The sequence below is a fragment of the Haliaeetus leucocephalus genome, unplaced genomic scaffold, assembly GCF_000737465.1.
Source record: "Haliaeetus leucocephalus isolate CR32 unplaced genomic scaffold, Haliaeetus_leucocephalus-4.0 Scaffold450, whole genome shotgun sequence".
NCBI lineage: Eukaryota > Metazoa > Chordata > Aves > Accipitriformes > Accipitridae > Haliaeetus > Haliaeetus leucocephalus.
Genome location: NW_010972886.1, coordinates 21332177 through 21355884, shown reverse-complemented (window position 1 = coordinate 21355884; position 23708 = coordinate 21332177). Strand labels below are relative to the sequence as shown.

Here is a 23708-nt window from a genome sequence, read left to right as displayed (position 1 = left end):
CCGCTCGCCCCCTGCCTCTCTCCCCTCCGCCGGCTGGGGAAACTGAGGCACGGAGCGGGGCCGCCACGCGGCCGCAGGGGGGCGGCTCTCCTCCCCTCGCCGAGGTCGCCGGTGGGAGCGGGCTGACGGGGGGGGCGGCCGTGCGGGGCGAGGCCCGGCCTTGGGCCTCGGCCGGGGCTGCCGAAGGGTCGCAGCAGGCCGTCTCTGCTCGCCGGAGGGGTGCTGCAAGGCTAAGTTGGTGCCTGCGTGGGAAGCGCTTTGTAGAAATCGGCTAGGACCAGATAAGTAGCCCTGTTGTTTTAATGACCGCTTCCTTCCCCGGGGGATTTGTCTGGGAGGGCGGCTGAGGGCACGGTGCTGGGGACCCATGGCGGGAGGGCCGCTGGGGCAAGGGACATTCTGCGCCCCTCCACAGCACCCCGTCCCTGGCATGGGGCAAAGCATTGGCCTGCAGCTGGCCCCAGGGGCTGCAGGGGTGCCCGTCGGGACCTTTTTTCCCCAGTGACCCTCTGCGGGCGGGCATGGAGGGTGGTTTTTTTGCGTATTGGTGGAAGAACTAGCCTTAGGGGAAGGCACCTGGCTGGCCAACAGGACAGGTGAGCCCGGGGCATCCCTGTGACCCCCAGAGCTCTGGGGCCCGGGGGAGCCCGGAGCTGAGCGTACAGGCTGCCCAGAGCTGGAACAGTCGCTGGAGAGGGGGAAGTTAGAGGAGGCTGGGCAGCTTAGAGGGGTTGTGGCAACAGCCCCCCTTGCCCTGGGGGAGAGGTAGACGCGCGTCTTTTGTGGGAAAGACCCTGCTGTATGTGTCCCGCTGCAGTGAAGCATGGAGGGTCCCTTCTCCCGAAGGGACAAGCCTGCTGGGGCTCAGAACCACACACGGGCACATGTTGCTATAAATTCTCCTGTGTCTCAGGTGGAGCTTGGGCCAGGGAAGGAATTCCTTAGTAGGAGCTTTACCCTTGAGCTAGCTGTGCAGCTGGGCTTGCTGCTGGCTCCGGCAGGTTGCTCGCTCCCTGTTAGCAGGTCAGTGGCTCCGTGAGATACACTTCTCCCAGCGTGTTAGTGCTAGCCTTGCTTCCTGGGAGGCTCCTATGTGCTGCCAAAGGGCAGGTCAGTGCTGCCCAAATAATTAACATGATGACTTTCAGCCCTTCCTGATCACAGCTGTGTGAAGCACGTGACACCACACCAGCCTGCTGACGGGGTGGATGTTAGCAGGATACCAGCTTTCTGGGCTGAACGCTCGTGCAAAGGTGATGCACAAACGCTTCCTGCATGTATTCAGCCACAGGAAGGCTGACAGCCCTGAACGGTGGCTACTGGGCAGGAGCTGAATCCCAGGTGTGGGCTCACAGGAGCCAGCTCTGGGGAGCACCTGGCTGCCAGACCCACATGTGCACCTGGGTGCGGGAGGCTGACACACAGCCTGGGCTGAACAATCAATGGAGGAGCAAACGGGCCCGTAATGAATGGCACAGACAGCTCAAGGACTCGCCACGGCTCCCTGAGTGTGACCCAGGGCAGGTCATTCACCCTGTCAGCCTTTAGTTGTTGTCTCTTCTTGGGCTGCATCCCATCTTGCCAGCAGATGCTGGCCTGTCCTGGAGGAAGGAGCTCTTGGCAGGGGGATGTTGGCGCTCTGGGTAGAGGCTGGCTCTTGGAGCTAGGGATGATGAGGAAACTCACTGGAGATGCTAAACAGCCAAGGGAGCTAAATAGGAACCGGCGAGCTAAATATGCTCCTCTGCACATGTGCCTCGAGTGGAGATCTGTGAGGCCCTGCGGGTGCTGTGCCAGCAAGTGCCCTGCCAGCCCACGTTTCATTCGCTTCTGGGCGTAGGAGGGTAGAAACGGCACCCAAGTCCAACACCTTGCGTGCTGGATAGCAAAATGCTGTAGCAGGTTTTGCGGCTGGAAGATTCCCATCAACAGCCTGGCCTGTGCTGCCATCCTGCAGCAGCTGCCGGGGAGGGAAGAGGGCAGATGCCTGGCATGTGGCTGGGGCTCCCCAGAGCCTGGAAACGCTCGTTGCCTTGGGTATGGGCCCGAATACCGATTTCCTCACTACATATCGGCTAACATCTGTATACGGATGTAGGTGGTGATTGAAATGCACCTCGATTCCTAGAGGGATGTGTGGGCACCAGGCGTGCATCAGCTGCTGCTTCATCGCCTCTCGGGACGCTGACAGCACGGCCAGGGGTACGAGCGAGGCAGCAGCAGGCGTTGTGGGACCGGGGAGGAGCACGTGCATGTGTGGGAGGGCTGTGTGCTGGGGACACCCACGCACCATGACAGAGCTGCTGAGGTGGCCTGGGAACGGGCTGAGTAGGGGGTGGTGATGGAGCTACAGAGCTTGGCAGCACCGAGGAAGGGGAAGCATGTCCTCGGGGCAGGGGGGGAGGAGGAGGAGAAGGAGGAGGAAAGGCTGTGGTGTCAAACCTGTGCAGCATGGGCACTGCATTTGCTCCTGCCTCTGCTGTTGGCTTTTCAGCACTGAGGTCTGGGCAGGTGTGCGTGTATGTGGGTTAGGTGACATCTGGCCTCATGGCGCCCATTGCTAAAATGTGGGTGTCTCTGGCGTGGGTGGCCTGGAGTAGGGAGGGGCAGGGGGATGCGGGGCAGGTGTGCGGGAGCCTTAGCCCTGCCAGCTTCTCCCCGTCCTTCAGCTGTGTCCCTCCTCTGTGAAGTGGGAATTGCTCGCCCACGCTGTGCACGTACCACCTCAGCAGTGTGGGTGAGCTCCCTGGCTCTTCCAAGGGACTCCCTCCCAAGCATGAGGAATTGCAGTGAATGGGTGCAGGTTGAAGCTGGCCGAGGAGCTGTTGTGTTTTCTGCTTCTTTGACTGGGTGATGATGGTTGGGTTTTCAACTGAATCTAAACAGTGCTTTTTTCCAAATTGGTCTGTCATGCGTTGTCGTTTTGTTTGAAGTCGGAATGCTTCAGTCTTTCTTTCTGTTTATTTTCCAACAAATCAGGATTGGAAAGGCTGCTTTGGAAAGCCAAGAAAACCTTCTGTAATCGCTTCCGGAAGAGGCATTCTGAACCGCTCTAGTGGTCCAGACAAATTGGCTTTGGTGCGACTAAGTCGCCAGGAGTGAGATCCTAGGCTCGAATTAAGCCTTCGATAAGTACACCCCAAAGCGAACCATTAAGTGGAGTTGGTTTGTTACTTGCTGGCTGGAGGGATGAGGGGGTAGCGAAGTCTGCCAGGCCCCACCGGGCTTGTGTCCCCTGTCGCAGGAGCAGCCCGGGCCGGTGCAAAAGCCGCATTTCTCTCCTCCGGCGAGGAGGAGAGCTGCCGGCGGGGCAGCCCGGGAAAAGCCGGCCAGGTGCGGGGGCCGGAGGGAGCCCGGCCGAGAGCTCAGCCTCGGCGGCGGGGAGCGGCCCGACGGGGGCGGGGAGAGCGCGGGAGCCCGGCCCGCCCTCCCGACGCCACTCGCCGGGAGAGGGGGGGTGGAGGAGGAGGAGGAGGAGGAGCGGCTGCGAGCTCGGCGCTGGGCACCTCAGCCTGGCTGGCAGCGCGGCGGCCGGGAGCGCGGCACGCCGGGGGCACCGCACCGCCCGCTATTGCGCCGCAGCCCGGGGCCAGCGCTGCTCTTTATGGCATGTGGCTGGTAACTTTTTTCCTGCTGTACTCTTTGCGGAAAGGTACGTCGGCCCTGGGGCGGGCGGGCAGGGGCGGGCGGGGGTACTCCCGGGGCTGGGGGAGCGCTCGCCCCGGGCGGAGCGGGGTCCCGGTGCCGGCGGCCGCACGCAGCATCCCCCGGCGGGGCCGGCGTTCGGGCGCTCCGGGTCCCCGCTTTCCCGGAGCGCTTGGAGCAAAAAGCTTGAGCCCGTCAGGCGGGAGGAATCCAGCCGTGCTTTCCAAATCGCATCCTGCCCTCCCGGCAGGCTGGATCAAGGGGAACCCAGCGGCTTGCTAAAAACCGGGGGCGGGGGGGGGGGATCCATGGAACCAGCGTGTTGAGGAGACGCACCCTCAAAGCTTAGAGATTGAATTAAAGTTGGAGATTAAGGGAACGCTGTGCAAATCTATCGAGGGAACACTCCAAACCCAGTCTCTGCTATAGATGCAGTTAAAAAAGGCAGGCGAGGAGCCTCGCGTAACACGGGTAGTTAAATCTCAGCGCGTTTGTTACAACAATCAATCGATGTTACATAAAGGAATTGCCCGTTTCCGAATCTGTGGGAATTTTTAATTGCGTTCCGGTAATAAATTGCCTCTTTGCACATGACCCGACTCACAGATGCGGCGATGGAAGCACCCACCTCTTGGAAAATTGTCTGCTTGGAGGACGTGAAATGACATTTGCCCTAATTACCTTTTTTGACGTTTGACAACGGCAAGGGGGAAATTTTAGGGAAGGAGGAAAGTGAAAGAAAGGGACGGAGCTGCCTCCTTACTTTGCTTGCCACCTAGTATGTTACCCCTTTCTCCGAATGTTGATCCAATGAAAAATATTTACCAAGGTTTAATAGGGCATCCTGTTCGGTTGTGTGGTGGTGATGATCAATTATTCCATCAATTATTAATTATGGAATAGCTGCTTTATTCGAGCTGGAGGAAAGCTGCGTTTGGGGGCTTTACCCAAAATCGCTATTGTGTTTAGGGTCTGCTGAGCCGAACGTGCTAGCGTCTGCTTTGCTTACATTTGCATTTTTTACTGTGCTAACAGGAAAAAACAAAACCAAAACCAAATAACCATCGAGGATGCTGCGATCCCCCCCCCACCCCAGCAGTCAAAATAATAAAGAGCTGCACTGGGCTTAGCGCTTTTGGTGTTTTCAGCCCCAGCTTCTTGGAAAATGGATCTCTTCCCACAGAGCTATCTCTTCAGAGAAGAGCAAATTAAAAGCCTCCATTAGCACAACTCCTCCTGGCCTCATTTTCTCTTTTTTGAGAACTAAAAGGTGTCTTCAGTATGGAACAGTCCTGGTGATGGAAAGTGTTAAAGTGAAACGGTTCCAGAGAGAGGACAGCAATACAATGGAAGTTTCATTAGAATAATAGGATAAAACCAAATGAATTGCTTAATGCACGATAAACCTTTCAGATACTTCATATTTCTGGGCATCGAAGCACATCCTTTTAACGTGTTCCTGCTGTAGAACAAGAGCTCAAGTAGAAACTGAAAGCAAATAAGCATTTGATCCGGGGGACCGCTGAAGTTCAGAAATCCCTTGATGGGCTGTAGCAGCTTATTTCTTCCCCGCGTCGAAAAAACACAAAAATGGGTGGTGGGCAGGCAAGCAAACGGGGAGTTGAGCAGAAAGACAGTCTGGCAGTGTGAGTGAGAGCAGGCGGGCAGAGGAGGAGGGGAGGTGAGTGGCGAGCAGTGTGATGAAGAGCAGACTGGGCAAAATTGAGCGGCTTGGAGCCGGGAAAGTGTCTCCCTGTGTGCTCTTACTGGATCTCTCTGCCGCCTGATTTATATTGGCATTATATTTACATTATGTTCCTGTATTGGGTGCAGTGAACTATGCAGCTTGCGTTCTTTAATCTCTCCCCATCTCGGCCCCCCAGTGTGGCACAGCGCTCGTTTGTCTCTGAAATGAAACATGGAAACCTCATTAACTGCACGGAGGAGAAGCCTGCAGTGCTGAACTCCTTGCCGTGCCGTGCCCGGTGTTTGTTTATCCTGCGGAGAGCTAAAATTTCCCAGCACAAGGAGCCACGATGGCAACTTGCCCAGAGCCCTTACCTGCACCTGCCGTGGGCTTAGGGCTGCTCCTGCCTTTGGACCAGAAAATCGATATAGGCAAGCCTCACGTTTCGTGATGCATTTGCTCTCCGGAGGAATACGCTGTGCCTCGCGCGAGTGCCTCACGCCAGGGATGCGCTATCGAGCAGCCCTGCCCGGAGATGGGGGCTGCGTGGGAGCTGTAGGCTTAGCTTTGGGCAGCCGTGGCACAGGGCGCCTTTCCACTACACCGCTCCAGTCTCTGCCCATATGGTTCCGAGGTGGAGGGATGGGGAGCGCTTTGTCCTTCGAAGCAGCTGATGAGCCGGGTGCGAGAATCAAACTAGAAGCCTTTCTCTGGGGCAGGAATTCTCCTGCCGTGGCAGCGTGCAGGTTCTGAGCTGTGCCTTGGGTAGCATGAAGGCATCTTGCACCCAAATAAGCAGGCTGGTAGCAAGCGCATCTTCCTAGGAGGGCACGAAGGAGGAAGGTGTTTGGTTGTTGCAGTTGTTACGACGCGTGCTTTACCGGGAGGCTTCTGCGGCGGCAGGTTTGGGTGCAGAGTGTTTCTTGTCTTTGAAATCTCGATTGTAGCCAGCTATGTATTTTTACATAACCATGACTTTGTGAGGTACCCTTTGCCTGCTTGTAGATCCATAAGAAATAAGCCCCACCACATGCAATCTGCATATTGCCGCCATCATCTGCCAGCAGAGCTGTACCAAATATTTAGGAAATCCATTTCCCGACTCTTGCTAATGCTTGCTGCCGGCCCCAGCTGCTGCCTCTTGGAAAGGGCTGTGTCGGCGGCTCCTCTCCCTGAGAGAAGGGAGCGAGCACAACTGAGAGGGGGAAAGGAGAAGGTGAGTGAGGTTTCAGAGCTTGCTCTATTGATCCCTTCCCCTCGTTTCTCATACCTGTCGGCCGCATGGTGGAAATCCTCATCTCCGCCTTGTCAAGTGAGCGTGCAGGCTGCGGTGTGCTGGACGGCGGGGACCGGCGGCTCTGGAGGAAGCCCGGCAGCAGGCGTGTGTAGCCTCTGGCGCGTCCCCTCGAGGCTGCTGGGCTTGGCCCCGGCCTCCCCAGGGGGGACCTTGCTGTCACCCTGGCTTGGCAATGTCACCACATGTCCCTTAGGACTCAGCTGCAGCTCCTCAGGCTTTGTATTCAGCAGAGCTGAGATGTGGAGGTGGGCTGTGGAAGGGGAGGGAGAGGCCATCGCCTGTGGTCCCCGGGCTCGTTCCTCACCCCCCAGAGCAGAGGGCCCCTGGGGGGAGCTCGGGCAGGTTGGGGGGCTCGGGAGGTGGTGCAGAGCTGGGGGATGTCCAGCTCTGGGTCAACCCCTGGTGCAGATGGGGTGGTGAGACTGATGCCTCCAGCAAGCCGATGGGGGAGGTTCAGGGGCCAGGCAAAGCAGGGGGGAGAGGTGTTTGGGTTTGGTTTTTTTTTCCAGGCAAGGGTTATAGCCTCAGCCTGGGTGCTGTTGTAATAGCTGGAGGTGGTTCAGGCCTTAATTTCCGTGCAGATGCATTAAGGAGCAGGCGGCTTGCACTCCCAGCGTGTTTGAGCGGTGCCCTTACCTGCAGAGCACCAGAGGCAGCGTTCCCCTTTGCTCCCGCTTCAGTTCGCGGTGACGGCAGCCGCCAGTCGGGACCGACCGCAGTGCTCAGGCCAGAGGGCCTGTGCCACAAGGGTGGGACTCCTGTGGCGGCTGAAATGCAAGGCTGGGGCACGGAAGGTGCTGCGACGTACTTGCCGTAGTGCTGGGCACCAGCTGAATGCCCCAGGCTGTTGCTCAGCATTTTGTGGCAGTTTCCACCCCCCCGGATCCCCGAGGGGTGCAGCGTGGAGGAGGCCACTCAGGTGGAGTTGTGGCTTTAACCCTTTGGGCTGGAAAGCCACTGCAGGGGGGTGGCATCCCGTGGGGCTGTGCTGCGCTCCTGGCGGGGTGCGTGCACCTCTTGTGCTCCGCTTGAGAGGGTACCAGCCTCCTCTTTCTCACCTCGTCTCGCTGCCTCTCTCCCCATCCCTTCCGTGATGCTCAGAGATGCCACTTCTTGCTCTGTCAGCTCCAAGGTCACTCCATTCATTAGGAGAAAGGCTATTAAAAGTGTCCTGAAGATGAGGGCTTGAAGGGAGCTCATGCCAGGGCGGGCCAAAGACTGCTCCAGCATTACAAATGTGCGGGCGGTATGTGATAGATACTGTCATAGTTTAAAGCGGTAGAGAGGAAAGATTAGGACTTGCCACCTACCTGTAATTCCCACCCGGCAGTGCGTGCCAAGCTTGGGTTCACTTTCTCCTTGAACAGGGCAGGTGTCAAGCACCCTTAATGAGGATAATAAATGAGTGGCGAGGTGGTGATTAGCCTGCTGTTCTTCACGGCATCCCTGCAGCCGTTACAGCTGGTGGCTGGAGAAGCCCCAGTGGCTCCTACAGTCCCTTGGCTGGTCTGCAGGTGGGCTCTCTGCTCTGGTGCTGCCTCGGCAGCATCTCATCTGGCCTTGGAGGAGGGCTGGGCTGGGCACCTGGGTGGTCAGACCGCCAGGCCCAAGAGGGAGGCCCCGGGAAAGGTGCTGCCAGTGGGATAAGGTGAACTCGAGCCTAGCGCCTGCCCTTTCTGAGGTTCTGTGAAACCTCCTTTGGAATGCCAGCAACACGCTTAATGACAGCAAACGGTCAAGCTTCCAGTGGCCACTCTTTTGTAAAGAAGTACTCGGGCAGTCACAGGCCTCTGCCACCCCTTGAGAGGAACGGTGTCAGCCCAGACTGGATTGCCCGTGCCCAGAGGATTGCATGTACACCCTTGAAACACAACTTGTTTAACCTTTTCCCATCTCTGTCAGGTTTCCGCCCAGTTACTGATGTCCAAAAGACCTTGCTCAGCCTTGAGAGGCTTGCTGGGTTTGGGTGGGCATGGGACTGGCTGGGGGTGCTGAGCAAGTAGTGTGCCAACACAGATGATATACTTGCACCACAGACAGAACAAGCTCCTTAACGCAGGGGAAATGGCTCTCTAATTGCGATAGTATGAAGTTGGTTGTTGTCTCAGACCAGTCCTAGATCCACTTCCTAGCAAAGGAAGGGCTCTTCCCGTGAGGTTTGGAGGAGAGGAGGGGTTGCCTTGCTGGGCACTCGCCTAGGAGGTGACAGCGTTTCTGTGCTTACGCAGGCTGAGGTCAGCCTGTGCCGCTCCTCGTGCAGGACTCGCACCTACATCTTGGCTGCCTCTTCCAGAGATCCGTGGCTTGGTGACAGATCCTGGGGTTAGTTTATGGCCGCTCTGCCTTAGCCGCTCGTTAGAGCAAATGAGTGCTTTCTGCACGGCGCAGTGCTTTGCAGTGCCGAGGTTGGCCGTGCCGCTGAAGGTATTGGAGTTTGGAAAGTCCAGCGATTTAGGCTAGTAAATATTCCAAAGGGATGATAGCAAAATGACTTGCTTCTCCCAGCTCTGATAGAGATATTAATATTTCAATACCTCTAGGTTGTAATTTACTACAATTTAAGAAGATTGCACTCTGATAACTTAAAATACATGCCTTTCAGAGCAAGCTAGACGGTGCCTGGCTACGCACTGGGCTTCATGTAGCTTCCAGCTACCAGCAGACTGATCTCCAGCGTCAGTGCTGCGCGGCTGCGTTGCTGCGTTTTCCCCAGCAGAAACTGTTCTGTTTTGGCTCCCCTAGCCTCCTCTTTTCAGGTTCATGTGAATTAATGCCCTCAATATTTAGGTTAGGGTCAGCACATCTGACCAGATGTGAGCAGTGATTTCTGGTTTAAAAATATTGCAGCGCTATTTCTAAATTTTTAATCTCTCTCAGTGATTTGGAGGCAGTTTTATGAAACGTGGAATTAGGATGGTGCTCAATGCTAAATGGTAAAGGAGATTATATGGATTTAACTCTATGCGTCTGTCACATAACTATTGCCAATCCCATAACTTCCATTTTCTATTAAAAATCCATTTCCCCCTTTGACCTGAAAAAGCTTTACGGGTAATCTGAATTTCTCTGTTTACGAGGTATTTTTCCACTCTTCGCCCCAGCCCCTCACCCGTCCATCTCTAAAGCTTCCTGGGCCCTGCCTGGGAAGAAGAGATTTCCCTGTCAGGCTGCGGATGCTCTCCGATCTCTCTTACAGCAGGAGCCTTCTCAAACTGTGGTCACGGATCTGGGGTGGAGATGTTGGATGGAGCCTGGGGCAGAGCTGGCTGGGTGATGGGGTGCTAAGCACAGCGGGGTGTTCCTGGACCAAAGCCGGCGGGTGGGCAAAGGGTGGCTTTTGCTGTGTGCCTGACACGCTGTGTGCCCTGGCTCCGGCCGTCTTCTGCTTTGCTCAGGCGACAGGCATTACCACAAAGAGCATGCTGCTGCTCGTGTGTGCTTTGTTTTCCTTCCTCTGCCTGCAAATGTGCTTTTTCTCTGTCACGTATTTGGGAGAAGCACCGCGCTGTTCTGATGAAGGGAAATGCTGATTCATGACGACAAACCAGCCTGGAGATGTCACGAAATGACATCTGCAGGGCCGTGCGGTGGCCTCATAGCTCTGCAAAGCCTGGCACTGCTGCATGGGAGGCTGGGCTGGAGCGCTTTACTCCTCTGTTCCATCGCTCTTTGGGTGCTTGTCAGTGAGGGAGGAAAAAATAAATGTCTCTCTCTACTTCTACCTGTGCGTGGACACGGGGAGCTGGTGTGTGGGGAGGTATGGAGATGCTTTCATGACCTATAAATCTGTTGTCTTGTGTGGTGGCAGTGCTGGACCTTGCTAGTCAGCTAATCCAGCACATGGATGGCTTTGCTGGGCAGCTCTGGCAGTGCAGTGCCCCTGATGTGGGGCCACAGGGCTCCAAGCAGGCAAAGGAGGGAACTGGGTCATTTAGGTGACTATTCGGTGCAGAGTATGTGGAGAGCAAGAACCAGGTGCTCTCGCCTCTGATTTCCTGGGTGCTGAAAGAGGCATGAGGTTGGGACATCCAGCTGGGAGCAGGATGGAGAGAGGACTCTGCTCTGGGACAGGTTTCCTGTCTTGACCTGGTCGAGGACAGCATGGAGCAGGCTGGTGGTACAACACCAAGGCAGGAGAGGCCCGTGCTTGCCGCCACTGGGCACTGGAGGAAGCTTCGTGGGGAGATGCGAGCGGCTGTGGCCAGGGACACTCAAGCGGCCTTTCCTCAGGCGAGCACCCGCGCTGCGCTCGCCCTCAGAGCTGAGGCAAGGCTGTCTGTCCTGATGAGGCTTTCCTTCTCCCCTGCTCCTGTCCCCTCCTCCCCAAGTTAAGAAATCGAGGTCACGGAGGGTCCCCCATGACTCGTTTTGAACTGGCGGTATGGTAGTGATCCGCTTATTGGCTCTGCGGCACCACAAGCGGTGTTCTCAGCCAGAGCTATTAATACACCCGCCGAGGGCCGCTTTCTATATCCCTGTCCTTCCGCCCACTTGGAAAGAGTGTGACTAAAAAAAGAAAACGGATCTAAGTGACTGGGGGCCTCCTCATCCTTATTTATAGGCAATCTTGCTTGCTTTGGTTGAGAAGGGGGAGCTCGTGGTCCTGGAGAGTGGGAAGGAGAGACTGGAGGAGATGGGGGAAGAGATCCCTTCCCTCATTTTGAAGAAGGGAAGAGCTTCTCTGCAGGACTTGTGGTGCCCTGGAAAGCTGCTCCTGGGCATCCGGGTGGCTGCAAGATCTGCTTTGGACTGTGCCCTTGAACCCTGCATGTCTCTGTCTTCGCTTGGGTGGTGCAGGGATGCCTCGTGCCAGGCTGCATGGGACTGGGCTTCCCCTCCCTCTGACTCTGGGAGTGGGGAGCAGCACTGCACCCAGTTTTCCTGCCCCTCTCCTGGGGGCTGCTGCAGTGTTTGGAGGCAGTGGTAGGGTGACAGGAAGGATCTCTATCCTGCTTGGGAGAGGCTAGCGCTGGATGTGTCGGCATTGCCAATGGGCAGCTGCAGCTGCAGGCTGGCTGGGGCCATGCTGGGGAGGTGATGAGGCACAGGGGTGCTGGCTGGCTCCTGGCTGCTCCGGGCTGGGGGATGTCGGGGTTTGGAGGAGAGACGGTGCTGGTTTGCAGTGCTTGCTTTGTCATCAGTGTTGCACATGGGTGTCCTCAGGCCCGTGGGCGCTGAGGCGTGGTCGGACCACGTGCTCAGAGCCACCTAGGTGCCTATGGCCACCCGGGGAAGCCTTGGGGGGGGATACCCTGGGTACCCTTCCTTGCTTGCACAGCCCCTACTTGTCCTGCTTAGGTGCCTGTGATCCCTGATCCATGCTGCCAGCAAGAGTGCTGGCCTGTGAAGGTGGCCTTTATGCTTCCAGCCCAGGTGCTGACAGTCCTCCGCTCCCCTGTTCTGCCACGCGTGGGGGCCAGGGGCTGGGCTCGGGGCAGCTGTGCTGGGGGATGCTCACTGTGCTAGTGGGGACTGGTGATTTCTGCAGTAACCCCCTGCCATTGTGGCCTCTGCTTCCTCCACAGCACACACTGAAGATGTTGGAACCAGCCTCTACTTTGTGAACGACTCTATCCAGCAGGTCACCTTCTCCAGCACAGTGGGGGTGGTGATCCCCTGCCCGGCAGCAGGGTCACCCAGCGCCGTCCTTCGGTGGTACCTGGCCACAGGTGATGACATCTATGATGTGCCCCACATCCGGCACGTCCATGCCAATGGGACTTTGCAGCTCTATCCCTTCTCGCCATCAGCCTTCAATAGCTTTATCCACGACAACGACTACTTCTGCACCGCGGAGAACTCGGCTGGCAAAATCAGGAGCCCAAATATCCGTGTTAAAGCAGGTAGGAGCTCTCTGTGGGTGTTGGGGTTTGGACGAGGTGCTGATCTTCTCTGTGGCCTGCCAGTTGGCCTGGCAAGCACGCCCCACTCACCTCTGTCTCCCTGGTGTGGGCCAGTAACACTGCTGACCGGCAGCATGCCGGCGTTGGGACAGCAGCACCGCTGTCCTACCCGTGAAGCCAGGCTGTTTTGGATGGGGATGGGAGCAGGCAGTCCCGCTGCCAACTGGGATCATCACCGTCCTGCGTGGGGCAGTGGGACCAAGTGCCTGCTGCCTCGTGAGGGCTGCCGTGCTGTGCCGCCCTGCCTGCACCTTGGGCTGCACTGGCAGCCCTGCCGCAAGGCGAGCGCTGCAGCTGCCCGCCCTGGGAGCAGAGCACGGAACCAGGGCTGCTGCGTTGGACTCTTGCGAGGGGATTGATCAATGCTGCATGGACGGAGGGCAGGGAGAAGGGCAGGGTGCTGGATAAGCAGGCCTGCTAATACACGTTTGCAAAACGGCATCCTGCCCCAGCTACGAGATGGCTCAAACTCGGGCTGATTACTGGCTGGGGGAGGATCGGGGTGACCAGCAGGGAAGGGATGTGCATCTTGGGGGTCTCCAGCGAGTGCCTGGATGCCATGGTGCAGTTGTGGCCTTGCGGCAGGAGAGGTCCTCTGCCTTTGAACCGATATTGTCACACCCAAGCACGCGTGAGGGCTTTTCACAGCTGCAGGAGGAGCTGGACCACGTGTGTCCGTAGCAGGGAGACCCCCACTGTGTCCCTCAACCCTCCTCGAGCCTGTCTGTTCCCACTGTAGCATCCAGCCCCAGCATGCCAAAGCTTATTAAGCAAACTAAAAAGGAGGAATATGGCAAAGAGCTGATTCCAAAAGCCATTATAGTAAATTATTGACCAGGCTGAGGAGGGCTAATAGCCCAGGAATGGCTTCATTATGTAACCTATTAAAAGCGGGGCTAGCAGAGGGAACATGACAGAAGTGACTACAGGGTTTTTTATTTTAATACCTTGTACTGCAGAGTAAATTGGTATTAACCCCCTTCCGCAGAGTGAATTATTTACCAGCACTATCAGGTTACCTATAAACCACAGCTCGGTGGAGGAGGGACGGCGACAGATGGGGTGTAGTAAAGGCAGACGTGCAGCGTGGAGCTGTTGCCCTCCTCGTGCTGGGCACCACAGGCTGGGCTTCCCATGGGGCAGCCGGGCAGCGGCGAGGGCTGTGGCCAGCTGGTGCCTGCCATGCACCCCAGGGCACAGCAGGGCAAGCGGCCCCTTGGTGTGGGTGACGTGGCTGTGTCCCGTGTGGCACCGCATCCCGTGCTGCAGCACCCCGGCTGGCTCTGTGCTCTGCAGCAGGCAATTACCGTCGCGGGGATGGCTTGTGCTTCCGAGTGGATGATCATGGCCCCTCTGGTGCTGGTGACCCTGGGCTCGATGTGCCTTGCAACTGCAGAGTTCTGCAGGGGTTGCAAAGGCGATGGTGCCGGGGGCTGTGGGTGCCCCGGGGTTGAGCAGCAAGGATGGCAACACTGGCTCTCCAGAGAGTTGGTGCTCCGGATGCGCTGCAGGGGAGAAAGCTTGTCTTGGTCCTTGCCTTCCTGCCGGGTGGGCAGCCTTCGCTTCGCTCTTCTCCCACGTGCTGAGGACTTCCTTGGGATCATGGCAAGCCAGTAGCAGAGCCGAGTCCTGGCTTTCATGGCACATTATCTTTGTGGGAATTATTCCCAGAGGCAGCCAAAAGCCAGAAGCCCCGGTGGCAGCTGGTGCAGGGCAGAGCTGCTGGAGCAGCCACCGGTGCCCCTGTGTGAGGGCTGCTCCGGGCTGGGGCGGCTGTGGCGGGGGTGAGCATGTGGGAGGCTGGGCTGGATGCTCCTCGTGGTCCCCATTAAAGCCCGTGAACAAAGCTCCTGCTCCACGTGATTACGGGGGCTTTTGCTAGCTAGTCTGCTTTGGGTCTGGAGTCCCTTTCCACAGTAGGCTTCTCCCTGTGCCCTCACGGCGCAGAACTTCATCCTCCCTGCCGGGGCACCGGGCAAATAACCGGAGCGAGCCGGAGGCCGCTCCGAACCCTCTTCCCTGCTTTCCCCTGGCATGCGCGGGCAGCTGAGCTGCAGGCGGGTGCGGGAGGAGAGGCGAAGGTGGGCCAGCCCTCTGCAGCTTGGAACTGAATGTCTCATGGCTGCTGCTGGTCTCCTCTGCCAGGCAGCTGGTGCGCAAAGCTGGCCGGCAAGCGTCACTGTGCACCCCAGGCTGGAGCCTGGGATGTGCCCCTGCTTCTGTACTGACCTCTTGCAGCAGAGCAGGGTGCCCTGAAAGCCTGGGAAAATCGAGGTGGAAATACTGTCAGCTGCTCGCTTGTTCGTGCGAGGTATGCCATGCGTTGCCAGCAGGTGCTTTCCACTCAGGGAAAATGCCTTCCTTTTGGGGCTGCTGAGGAGCTCTATCTTAGGACATTTCTTGGGCTGCTTTTGTTCTGGCCAAGAGGTGGTGTTAAATGGCGAAGTGAATGCATGTCTCTTGTGATAGTGATGCCCAGGTGCCCATGTCCTGCAGGGCACAATTATTGTCCCCCTGAGGAGGCACCTGCACTCACTGTGTTTTATACTTAAACTTCAGGAGTTTACGGTGTCTGCATGTGTTACTGGGCGTGGTGACATCTTTTTGTCTTTCTGAAGAGGCTGGGGTGGGTTCACCTTACCAAGCGAGTGCCGCTGGAGGATTGTGGCACTGGGGAGTTCTTTGTCACAGGTCCAGGGAGCAGCGTGGAGCTGTCAAAGAGGATCCTCTCCCTGAGGAATAGGGCACGTAGTGGGGACAACTCATAGCTCCCACTGTGGCATGGCTTGGAAAATTGCCATCTGCTCTCCTAAATTGCTTGCCTCAGTGGCAAGCTCAGGTGATGCTGGGGACCGTTGCAGGGTCCCAGCCGCAGGAGCTGGGCCAGACATCTCCTCTGCATGCCGAGCATGGGGCTGAGGTCTCCAAAGGAGAGCCGCTTTCTTCCCCAGGAAGGTGGGCCAAGTATTTTCAGTGGAAGTAGTTTGTGGCTGGGTGGGTTGGTTTGTTTGGGAAACGTGGGATTAAAGCAAAAGGAAGTGTGTTTTCCTCCAGCACTGTCATGCTACCAACCATCTGCTTTTCTCTACAGTTTTCAGGGAACCGTACACCGTTCGGGTGGAGGACCAAAGGTCAATGCGTGGAAACGTGGCTGTTTTCAAGTGCCTCATCCCCTCTTCAGTGCAGGAATATGTTAGTGTTGTGTCCTGGGAGAAAGACACCGTTTCTATCATCCCAGGTAAGAGAGGAGCCACTGTTCTCTTGGAAAATCTGACCTGCTTTGCCATGTGTGAAACTCGCTGTCGTGGAGGGTCTTTTTTTGGCTTATCGTCTGTGCCCATGCTGCCCAAGCAAAGGCTTTTATTGATGACCGTCTTGCAGCTTCATACTCAAAAATGCTGGTGGCGTGAACAGACGTGTTGTGTTCAGGCTTTCCTTGGTGCTGTGGTTGGTACTTTGTGTATCTCTGGGCTCGGGGACGGTTGGTGTAAGCGTGACAGCAGGTGTGCCCCATCCTGGCTTCTCCCACATGCCTGCGAGCCAGCTCGCTTTGGGTACCTGGCAGCTGGGGCTTGGGCAACAGGAAAAGAGCCTGCCCGTGCTGTCCGTGTCCTGACTCCTGCAGTGAGAGCTGGTTTTCATGTTGTCAGCATGATGCACAAGTAAATATTCCAGCTTCTCTTGCAAGTTTTCACAACTGTTTCAGCCATGGGGAAAGGAATTCAGTAGAAATGGCATCGTGCACCTCTTCCCCATGCTGGTGCCTGGAAACTGCTTGGCTTCCCTGTCCCATGTGCCTGCCTCGTAGCCTGGAAAGGGTCCCGCTCGGTGCTGACATCGATCTGCGGGGAAGGGGCCTGTGGGAGAGACAGCAGCGGCCGTCTCTATGCAGGGACTTTGCAGCTCTGGCTGTTTTGTCCCTGGGTAGTTCCCTGTGACTTTTTGGTAGGCGCAGAGCACCCCAGGTTCCCATGGGAGCAGAGAGCCTCCGAACCCAGGGTCTTCCCCCAGCTGGTCCCCTGGGGAACAGGGAGGAGAGGTGGCTGGAGCACTGATGGGACACGGCCTCCCGGGCACCTCTGTGCAGCTCTGCAGCGGGGGAAAGTAACCAGACAAACTTCTTGCTGAGCCATGCTAGTACTGTGGGCTCTGGCTCCTGTGCTCCTGCCTAGCTTGTCGCAGGCTTTGAAGCAGTGCAGGGGCTGCGGGCAGGTGCTGGGCGCAGCATGGGGCCAGTCCCGTGTCCCCGTGTACTGGGGTGACCTTTTGGCTCCCTCTTCGGAGCCGGTATTGATGGCAGCGCTGGCTGCCCGGCACAGCATGTGTAAGCTAGTAGTAAAGCGATCAATACTGCTTTCCCCAGGGGGATCCAGAGAGAATTAAAGGATTTTGCCCAAAGTGAATGCTCTGCGCTTGATATTTGCTCACAGGTCAGCAAGTCCTGATGCTCCTCCTGGGGCCGGTGTTGCCGTGCTGGCAGCGCCATGGGGAGCAGATGCAGGAGGGCAGACGGCACGGGGAGTGGGTGCGAGCCTGGCGCCTGCTGGGGCAGCTGCTGACCAAGCATGAGAAGCCACTTGCTCTAATCCCTCCTGCAGGGACGTTTCTTTCTTAAGGAGCTTAAGGAGCAAGGCGCTTCACCTGGAGGGGGGTGACAGGTTTTCCTGAGGGCTGCGGTGGCTCTTGCCGCTAGACTGTGGTGCCTCCCGAGTGCAGCTAATCGGCTGACTCTGCACAGCCCTTGCGCTTGGAGGCAGGCAAAGGGAAGCAGTGCTGCGGGGCTTGTGCCAGTGAGCGATGGCCCCCGGGGTTGCGAAGCATCAGCAGGGTCTGCATGCAGCCCCCTGCACGGCAGGGGAACCGGGCTGACCGATTGACAGGGGAGCACTGGGGACCCTCCTGACCAAGGCTGTGCCCTTGCTGGTACAGAGCCTGTCACGGTTTGCAACGCTGGGGCTGGGAGCCAACTGCCTTCCCACAGTCAGGACCTGAGTCCGCAGAGCCTCTCCTCCCCAGCACTGACCCCTTTGTGACGGTCTTGGGATGAAATATGATGTGAAACTCTGCCTTGGGAACGTGGTCTTCCCCAGATAGGCATTCAGAGTGATGAGCTTGCGTTGATCGGCAGCCAGCCCACGTCCACAGCAGCCTTTTGCCTGGAAAGGGAGATTCTTGCTTACAAATGGCCTCCTTGAGCATGAGCCTGTGTAAGGAGCTTCTGGCACTTCAGGGTGTTTTGGAATACTGTGGAAATGTCCATTTTGGTTCAGTGGGTGAGAAACCTCGGGGTGGTCCAGGAGGCCTGTTTAAAAGTGTGTTTGGGGAGGCCTACCCTGGAGACCAGCTGATGTTTGGAAAAGGCATGGCACCCTTTGGTAGGGTGCAGACTGGCACCACAGCCTTGCCAGCCTTTCCCTGCTCGACTCCAGGAAACAGTTGCATCTACGTGCATGAATCAGCGCAGGGTGGATTTCTGTATGGCGGATGGGATGGAGGAGTTCGTGGCACCCATCTCCTGGGCTAGTGAGGTGCTTGGGTGGCGATGCTCTGCCCACTCCAGGCTTGTGCCATTTGACGAGTGGGGCACAGCAAGGTCCACCAGCACAAGAACCTGCGGCGTTCGTTCCTCGGCAGCTGGCAGTGCCATGCCGGCTCTGGCAGCGCTTTCTGGAAAGGCAGGGGTTGCTCACGCCCCTCAGGATTCTGTAGGACTGAGCAGGGCGGTGCCCATGCTCCTTGTTTGCAGAGTGTGACTGGTTTGCTCGGCAGCAAGTTTGTCGACCCAGAATCCATGCACTTGCGTGATCTTAACCAGACTTGTTCTCAAGTTTGCTGTGGTGCTGGATTTTTTTAATACGATGATTTAATTAGAGTGGAACGATTTTAACATTCTAAAGCAATAATTACCCTAAAGACAGAACATACAAATTGTGTTACAGTGCAGAGTCAACACAAGCAAACATGTTTTGCCGTTGGATTACAAATATAGTATCTGCCTGAAGCTTATTTTTTTATTGCTCTTGTGTTGGAGCTAAAACTGGCTTTGCTGTTACCAAAACCATGGTCTTTTCTTGACCTCTGGCGAACGTCTGCTTCTGTCCTAATTCTGAGCAAGGAAGATGAGGAGAGGAGGAGGAGGAGGTCCCTGCCATTCAGAGTGAACGGCATGAAGGCTGAGAAAAGCTGAACTGTGGTGCTGAGGCCTAATAGTTCCCCTCAGTCACGGATACACTTTCTGAATGGTAAGATCAAGCAGTTGTGCAGACACAGCACTGCACAGCTCTCCTCCAGTCAGCCTACAAAAAGAAAAGGTGCTTGGAAGCGCCGCAGCTCTTTCAGAAGTACGTCCACGCTGTATTTACAGCTGGCTGTGTAATATGGCGTTCGTTTGTGACTTTAGTGTGCCAAACTCGCTGCTATTCCCGAAACTTGCCTCTTGTGTTTCCTCTGGCAGACTGGGCTTCTTCCCAGCAAGTCTTGGTGCAGCAGGGGATGAGTGGTCCTAATGTGCAGGAGCAGGAAAAATCTCCAGCCAGATCCCTCTGTGGCAGAAAACTCTTTTTAAGTGACTGTTTTCACAGTAAATGTCTGCTTTCCTTAGCATCCCTGGTTTTGCCCCCGCCAAACCAAAACCTTGTGTGGATCAAACAGGGGGTGCGAACGTTTCCCCTGGGGTGGCTGTTCTCGCGAGCTCAGGCTCAGGCCTCCAGCTCTGAACATGGGCCGGGTGGCCCTTCTGCTGCTTTCATGGGTTCTTTTGGTGCTTAATTGGGATTACAGGGCTCCCAACCTCTGCTGCTGGGCCTTTGAGGCATGTCTTTTCAGACAAGCCTTGCCGCTCTTTTGATGGCAGTTTGCTGGTGGGTGAAGGACCTCTGTGGGGACAGGCTCACGTCGGCAGCGCTCGCCAGAGGCACCTCGCCAGCAGAAAGCCCCGCCGGAGAGCCCTCTGCTCTACCGTGGAGGTGCCTCGGCGAAACCCTCCGTCCCCACGGGGGTCCCGTGGTGCCCTGCTGCTGGCACATGGGCTGGCGTGGTGGCAGCAGCAGCATCCCCCGTGGCACAGGGAGCCTCGGCTGCGTGCTTGGGCTGCTGCTTACTCTTACCAGCCCAGGAGCGGTCCCCTTGCAGAGGGTGCCTCTGCCAGACTTTTTTCCATCCGAGTCCCTGGCAAGCGTGTTGTTTTGGGAGCACCTACTGTGTCTGTGTTGGAAGGGATCTCAAAGCGATTGCAGGGGAGTGCTCTGTGTCTGCGTGGCCCTGCTGCGGTAGGGGGTTTGGGTGGCAAGTTGCATTCTTTGGTTAACTTGGCAACACTGTAACTTACCCTGAAATCACAGATAAATTCTTTATGGAAGGTTATCCCGCACATAAATCATCATTAGTGCAGCTCATTTTTGTTTAATGCCTACCTAACTGTGCTGTAGTCTAAAAATGTGTGTTTAGTGAAGTCAAGGGTTGCAGAGAAATTATAGGGTTTTCAAAAACCCATTTGCTTTGCTGGTGCTCACATCAAAATCAATCTTGCCTTTTGTTCTCAGCCTTGTTGCAAACATGCAGCACCACTCGCAGGACTGGGGCATTTCATGTAGGCTAGTGCTCACTGGGAGCAAAGCAGCAGTGCTTACGGAACCAGGGGCCGCGTGTAAGATTGCACTTCACACCCAGGCTGTGGTTGCAAACTCTGTTGCTATCAATGAATTTGGAATGTATTTGGGGGGGAGCAATGGGAGGAGGGTGGGAGGACCGCAGCCGAGCAGAATGTTTTACAGACCCCGCTCCCTTTTCCATAGCTAAAGAGGGAGAAACTCCTGCTGCAAACTGGTTTAAGAACTCTATGTGGTAAACAGCTTTTTTGTCGTTTTTAAAGCACTATCACCAGACTGGGTAACATGAAGAGTCTCACAGGCACGTGTGGGACTTTGATTTGTCATGGAGGAAGCATGTTGCCTATGCGACTGAAGCTGCTTTAGTTACTATGGTCTGGCTGTTGTGGCACAGAAATGGAAATTCATGGCACTGACTTGTCCCCTCTTCAGGTACGTTGCACAGCTATAACTGGATGTTGGCAGTCACAGGCCCTGCAGAACTGGGCACATGGCAGTCGTGCTAGTGCAGATCCCATGTGCGTGGGCACTCTTGGAGTGGGTGTCCAGCTGCAGTTTACAAAAGCAAATGGTAATGTGGGGAGCTACTTCAAATGCTAGAAAGAGTGGATTTTTGAGCACTTGTCAGCCCCTCCCCTGTTGTTGCAACGTGTTCGTTTGAACGCTACTTGGCTTTTGTAACCCCGTGAGCACATGCACACCTGTACACTTACACCCAAGCCGTTTCTCAGGTGCCTTGGTGACGCAGATGTATCTGGCTTTGCCTTCCTTGGCACAAACATGTCACCTGCCCAGGCTGTGCCCGTTGTGCTACCAGGAGCACCGTGCAGGTGGGAGGGATGGCCCGGAGGATGTTTTCCCGGTGGCATTGGGCTCCAGTCCTTCTGCCATCGGTGCACACCCGCGCTGGCGCATCCCATGAGCGCAGTGGGATTTGCCTTGGGAGGTTGTGTGCTTGGCTGGGACGTGGGTGTCGCTTGGGCGTGCGGGCCTAACATTGCCAGGGGTGGCTCTCTGTGGTGTCCCTGGAGAACAAAAGCGGTGTCCTCACAGCTGTAATGGCATCACATCAGCTGCGAGGGAAAGCTGATGGCGTTTGTCGTCCGACCGTGCCTAGCCTGTCAGTAGCCTGTGATTCGTGAGGGCAGCACAGAAGAGCAATGATTTGGAGGCAGTAAGTGTTACTGGACTGGCAAGCCCAGAGCTGAGCTGCCACTTGATGCTTTGGTGTCATACACTTGATAGATGGTGTTGGAAAAAATCTAAAGACAGCACTTCTCAAGGTACAGACATTTCTAAGGGTGCTGCTTTTCTCAGCAACCCTAATACATATCTTCTGCAGGCTGCAGATACTCGCGTGTACTTAGTCACTGGATATCCACAAAGGCCTTCTTCTGGAAAGCAAAATGTAAAGCTTGCCAGAAGGATGAAACTGAAAGAAAATTGAGTTCTGTGAAGTTTTTAGGTAGGTCTTTGTGTATGTTCTTGATCGAACAGCAGCCTTTTAGGAGTTTCGAAAATACTGAAGCTAATCTGTTTGCGGTGATCCAGGTGTGAGCTTAATTTGACCTGAGTAGCCCTTTCTGCAGTGCTCAAGGCTGCGCATGGGATTCTTAAACTCGTCTCAGGCAACTGTTTAGTGATGTGGGAAATAAAACTGCAGCAGCTTTCTCGTGGTTAAATGTGGCCGTTCACCCCGAAGATGTGTGCTCTCCTCTGCTGTACCTTGCAACATCCGCCACCTGTTACATTTTTCTCTAAAATATTAGAATGGTAACCGTACACAAATTCCACTGCAATCCGTCTCGAGATGTGGTGTCTAGGGACGCAGCATCAGGCTACTGGCAATTAAACACTCAGCAAGGATTTATGGGTGCAGCATTCCCTCCCCACCAGGACGCTGCATGCTGCGTGCCCGGGGGGCGCGAAGGGACAATCCGAGGGGCAGAAGTGCCAGGGCCTGGATAATTCAGCATTGTCCTCATGTCAACAGGCTTGTTCTGGGGGACATCAATCTCCTGTTACTGGAAAAAAGCTGGAAGCTGGGACAGAATAAACACAGCGAGGCGAAAGGCGGTTCTTGTTTATGTGTTTGTCTTCATTGAGATGGCTCGGGGACAGGAGATAAGTTACTGAGGATCGTTACCGGCTGTTAGCATTTTTATTTGGTTTTGCCTGAAGACAGAATAACCCCGGCTGGTTTAAAAGCGAGGTGCCTGGGAGCAAGCAGCCTGCAGGTCTGAACGCGTCAGGCACGAGGTCACCCTGCTACCCCATTCCCTGGTGTCACCTGCAGTGGAGCACAGGGCTGGTGGCTGCCTGTGACCCGCCACCTCCCCCAGGAGAGGAGGGAGCCCGGGCTGCTGCTGTCTCCTGCCCCGCTCCCTCCTGGCACATGCACGGAGCGATCCGCACCAAGAGCTCTGAGATGAAAGCTGTGACCGTGGGGCAAAAGGCTGGCGAAGAATTGGCCTTTTCAGTTAAATTTTGTGCCTTCTGCCTGGGACAGCTTGACTCGCAGCGTGGAGCAGCCTGATGTGATTTAAACGAGCGTTGTCCTACCCTACCCTGTCTAGGGGTGCTGCAAAACCTTTTCCTCTGTCGATCCCGAGATCTCTAAAGGTGTCCTGGCTTCTCCCCCACCCCTTGCCACCCTCTCTGGCTGCGACATGTGCCCAGACCTGTTACAGAGGGAAGTAGCTCCAGGCGTTCTTCTCACCAAGTGGGGTGAGATTCTGTCTGAAATCATTTCATCCTTCCCCAGAGACTTGGCGTGAATTTTATCTAATTGCCATGGCAACAGATAAAAAAAGGTGTGAGCACATCTCCTTTTGCTGTGATAATTCAGATTTATATATTCAGATCAGATTGGAGTTAGAGATTTTAAAAGGAGCAGATGCAGCAGAAGGTGTGACTGCAAATAATGTGGCGAGAACGTTTGATGATCCTGCCCTTTAAGAGGGGAGAGAGCTTTCCTGCAGGTTTTTTTGGAATATAATTATTCCATCAAATCCACTTTAACAAGGGCTCATTACAGCCCTGATAATGCAGAGTCACGTTGGAGACAATCTCGCACACGCCTGCACGCACACCGAAAGAAGGGACCACAACAAGTAAATAAAATGCCTGTGAACAGCGAGGCGCGAGCGCCCTGTCGCTGCAGGTGCCCCGCGGAGCGGCGCCCGGGAAGCGTCGCGGGCCCAGCAGGGGTTAGCCGAGGTCTGGCTGCCCTGGTCCACGTGCCGCTGCGGCGGAGCACCGTCGGGCGCTTCCCAGCTGCCGCGTGCTCCTGGTGCCCGGCTGCGCTGTGCTGGCCCTTGCGCAGCTGGGGAGATGCTCGTGGGCAGCCCTTTGGGTGGATGAGGTCCTCGGATCCTGGGAGCACTGGGCAGCCGAGCGCTTGCCGTGAAAAGTCGGGGAGCTGTGGATTTCCAGAGGCCCCCAAAGCTGGGGGCGCAGCTTTGGCCCCTTTCACCTGGTGCGAGAGGCCCGATTTTGCAGGCTCCCAACCTGGTCGCCTGTGCGGCAGATCCCAAATGAAGAATTGCCTGAAACTGAGCTTGGGCTGT

General features: G+C 56.2%; 1 protein-coding gene across 1 annotated transcript in view; it reads left to right on the top strand.

Moving 5' to 3' along the window:
- The first annotated feature begins 6613 nt into the window (after positions 1 to 6613).
- The window catches only part of DSCAML1 (Down syndrome cell adhesion molecule like 1), a 108905-nt gene continuing 91810 nt past the window's right edge, over positions 6614 to 23708 (top strand). The window contains exons 1-3 of the mRNA XM_010575093.1: positions 6614 to 6713; positions 12155 to 12472; positions 15624 to 15770. Of these exons, the coding sequence (XP_010573395.1) occupies positions 6614 to 6713; positions 12155 to 12472; positions 15624 to 15770 (565 nt within the window). The remainder of the gene's footprint in view (positions 6714 to 12154; positions 12473 to 15623; positions 15771 to 23708) is intronic.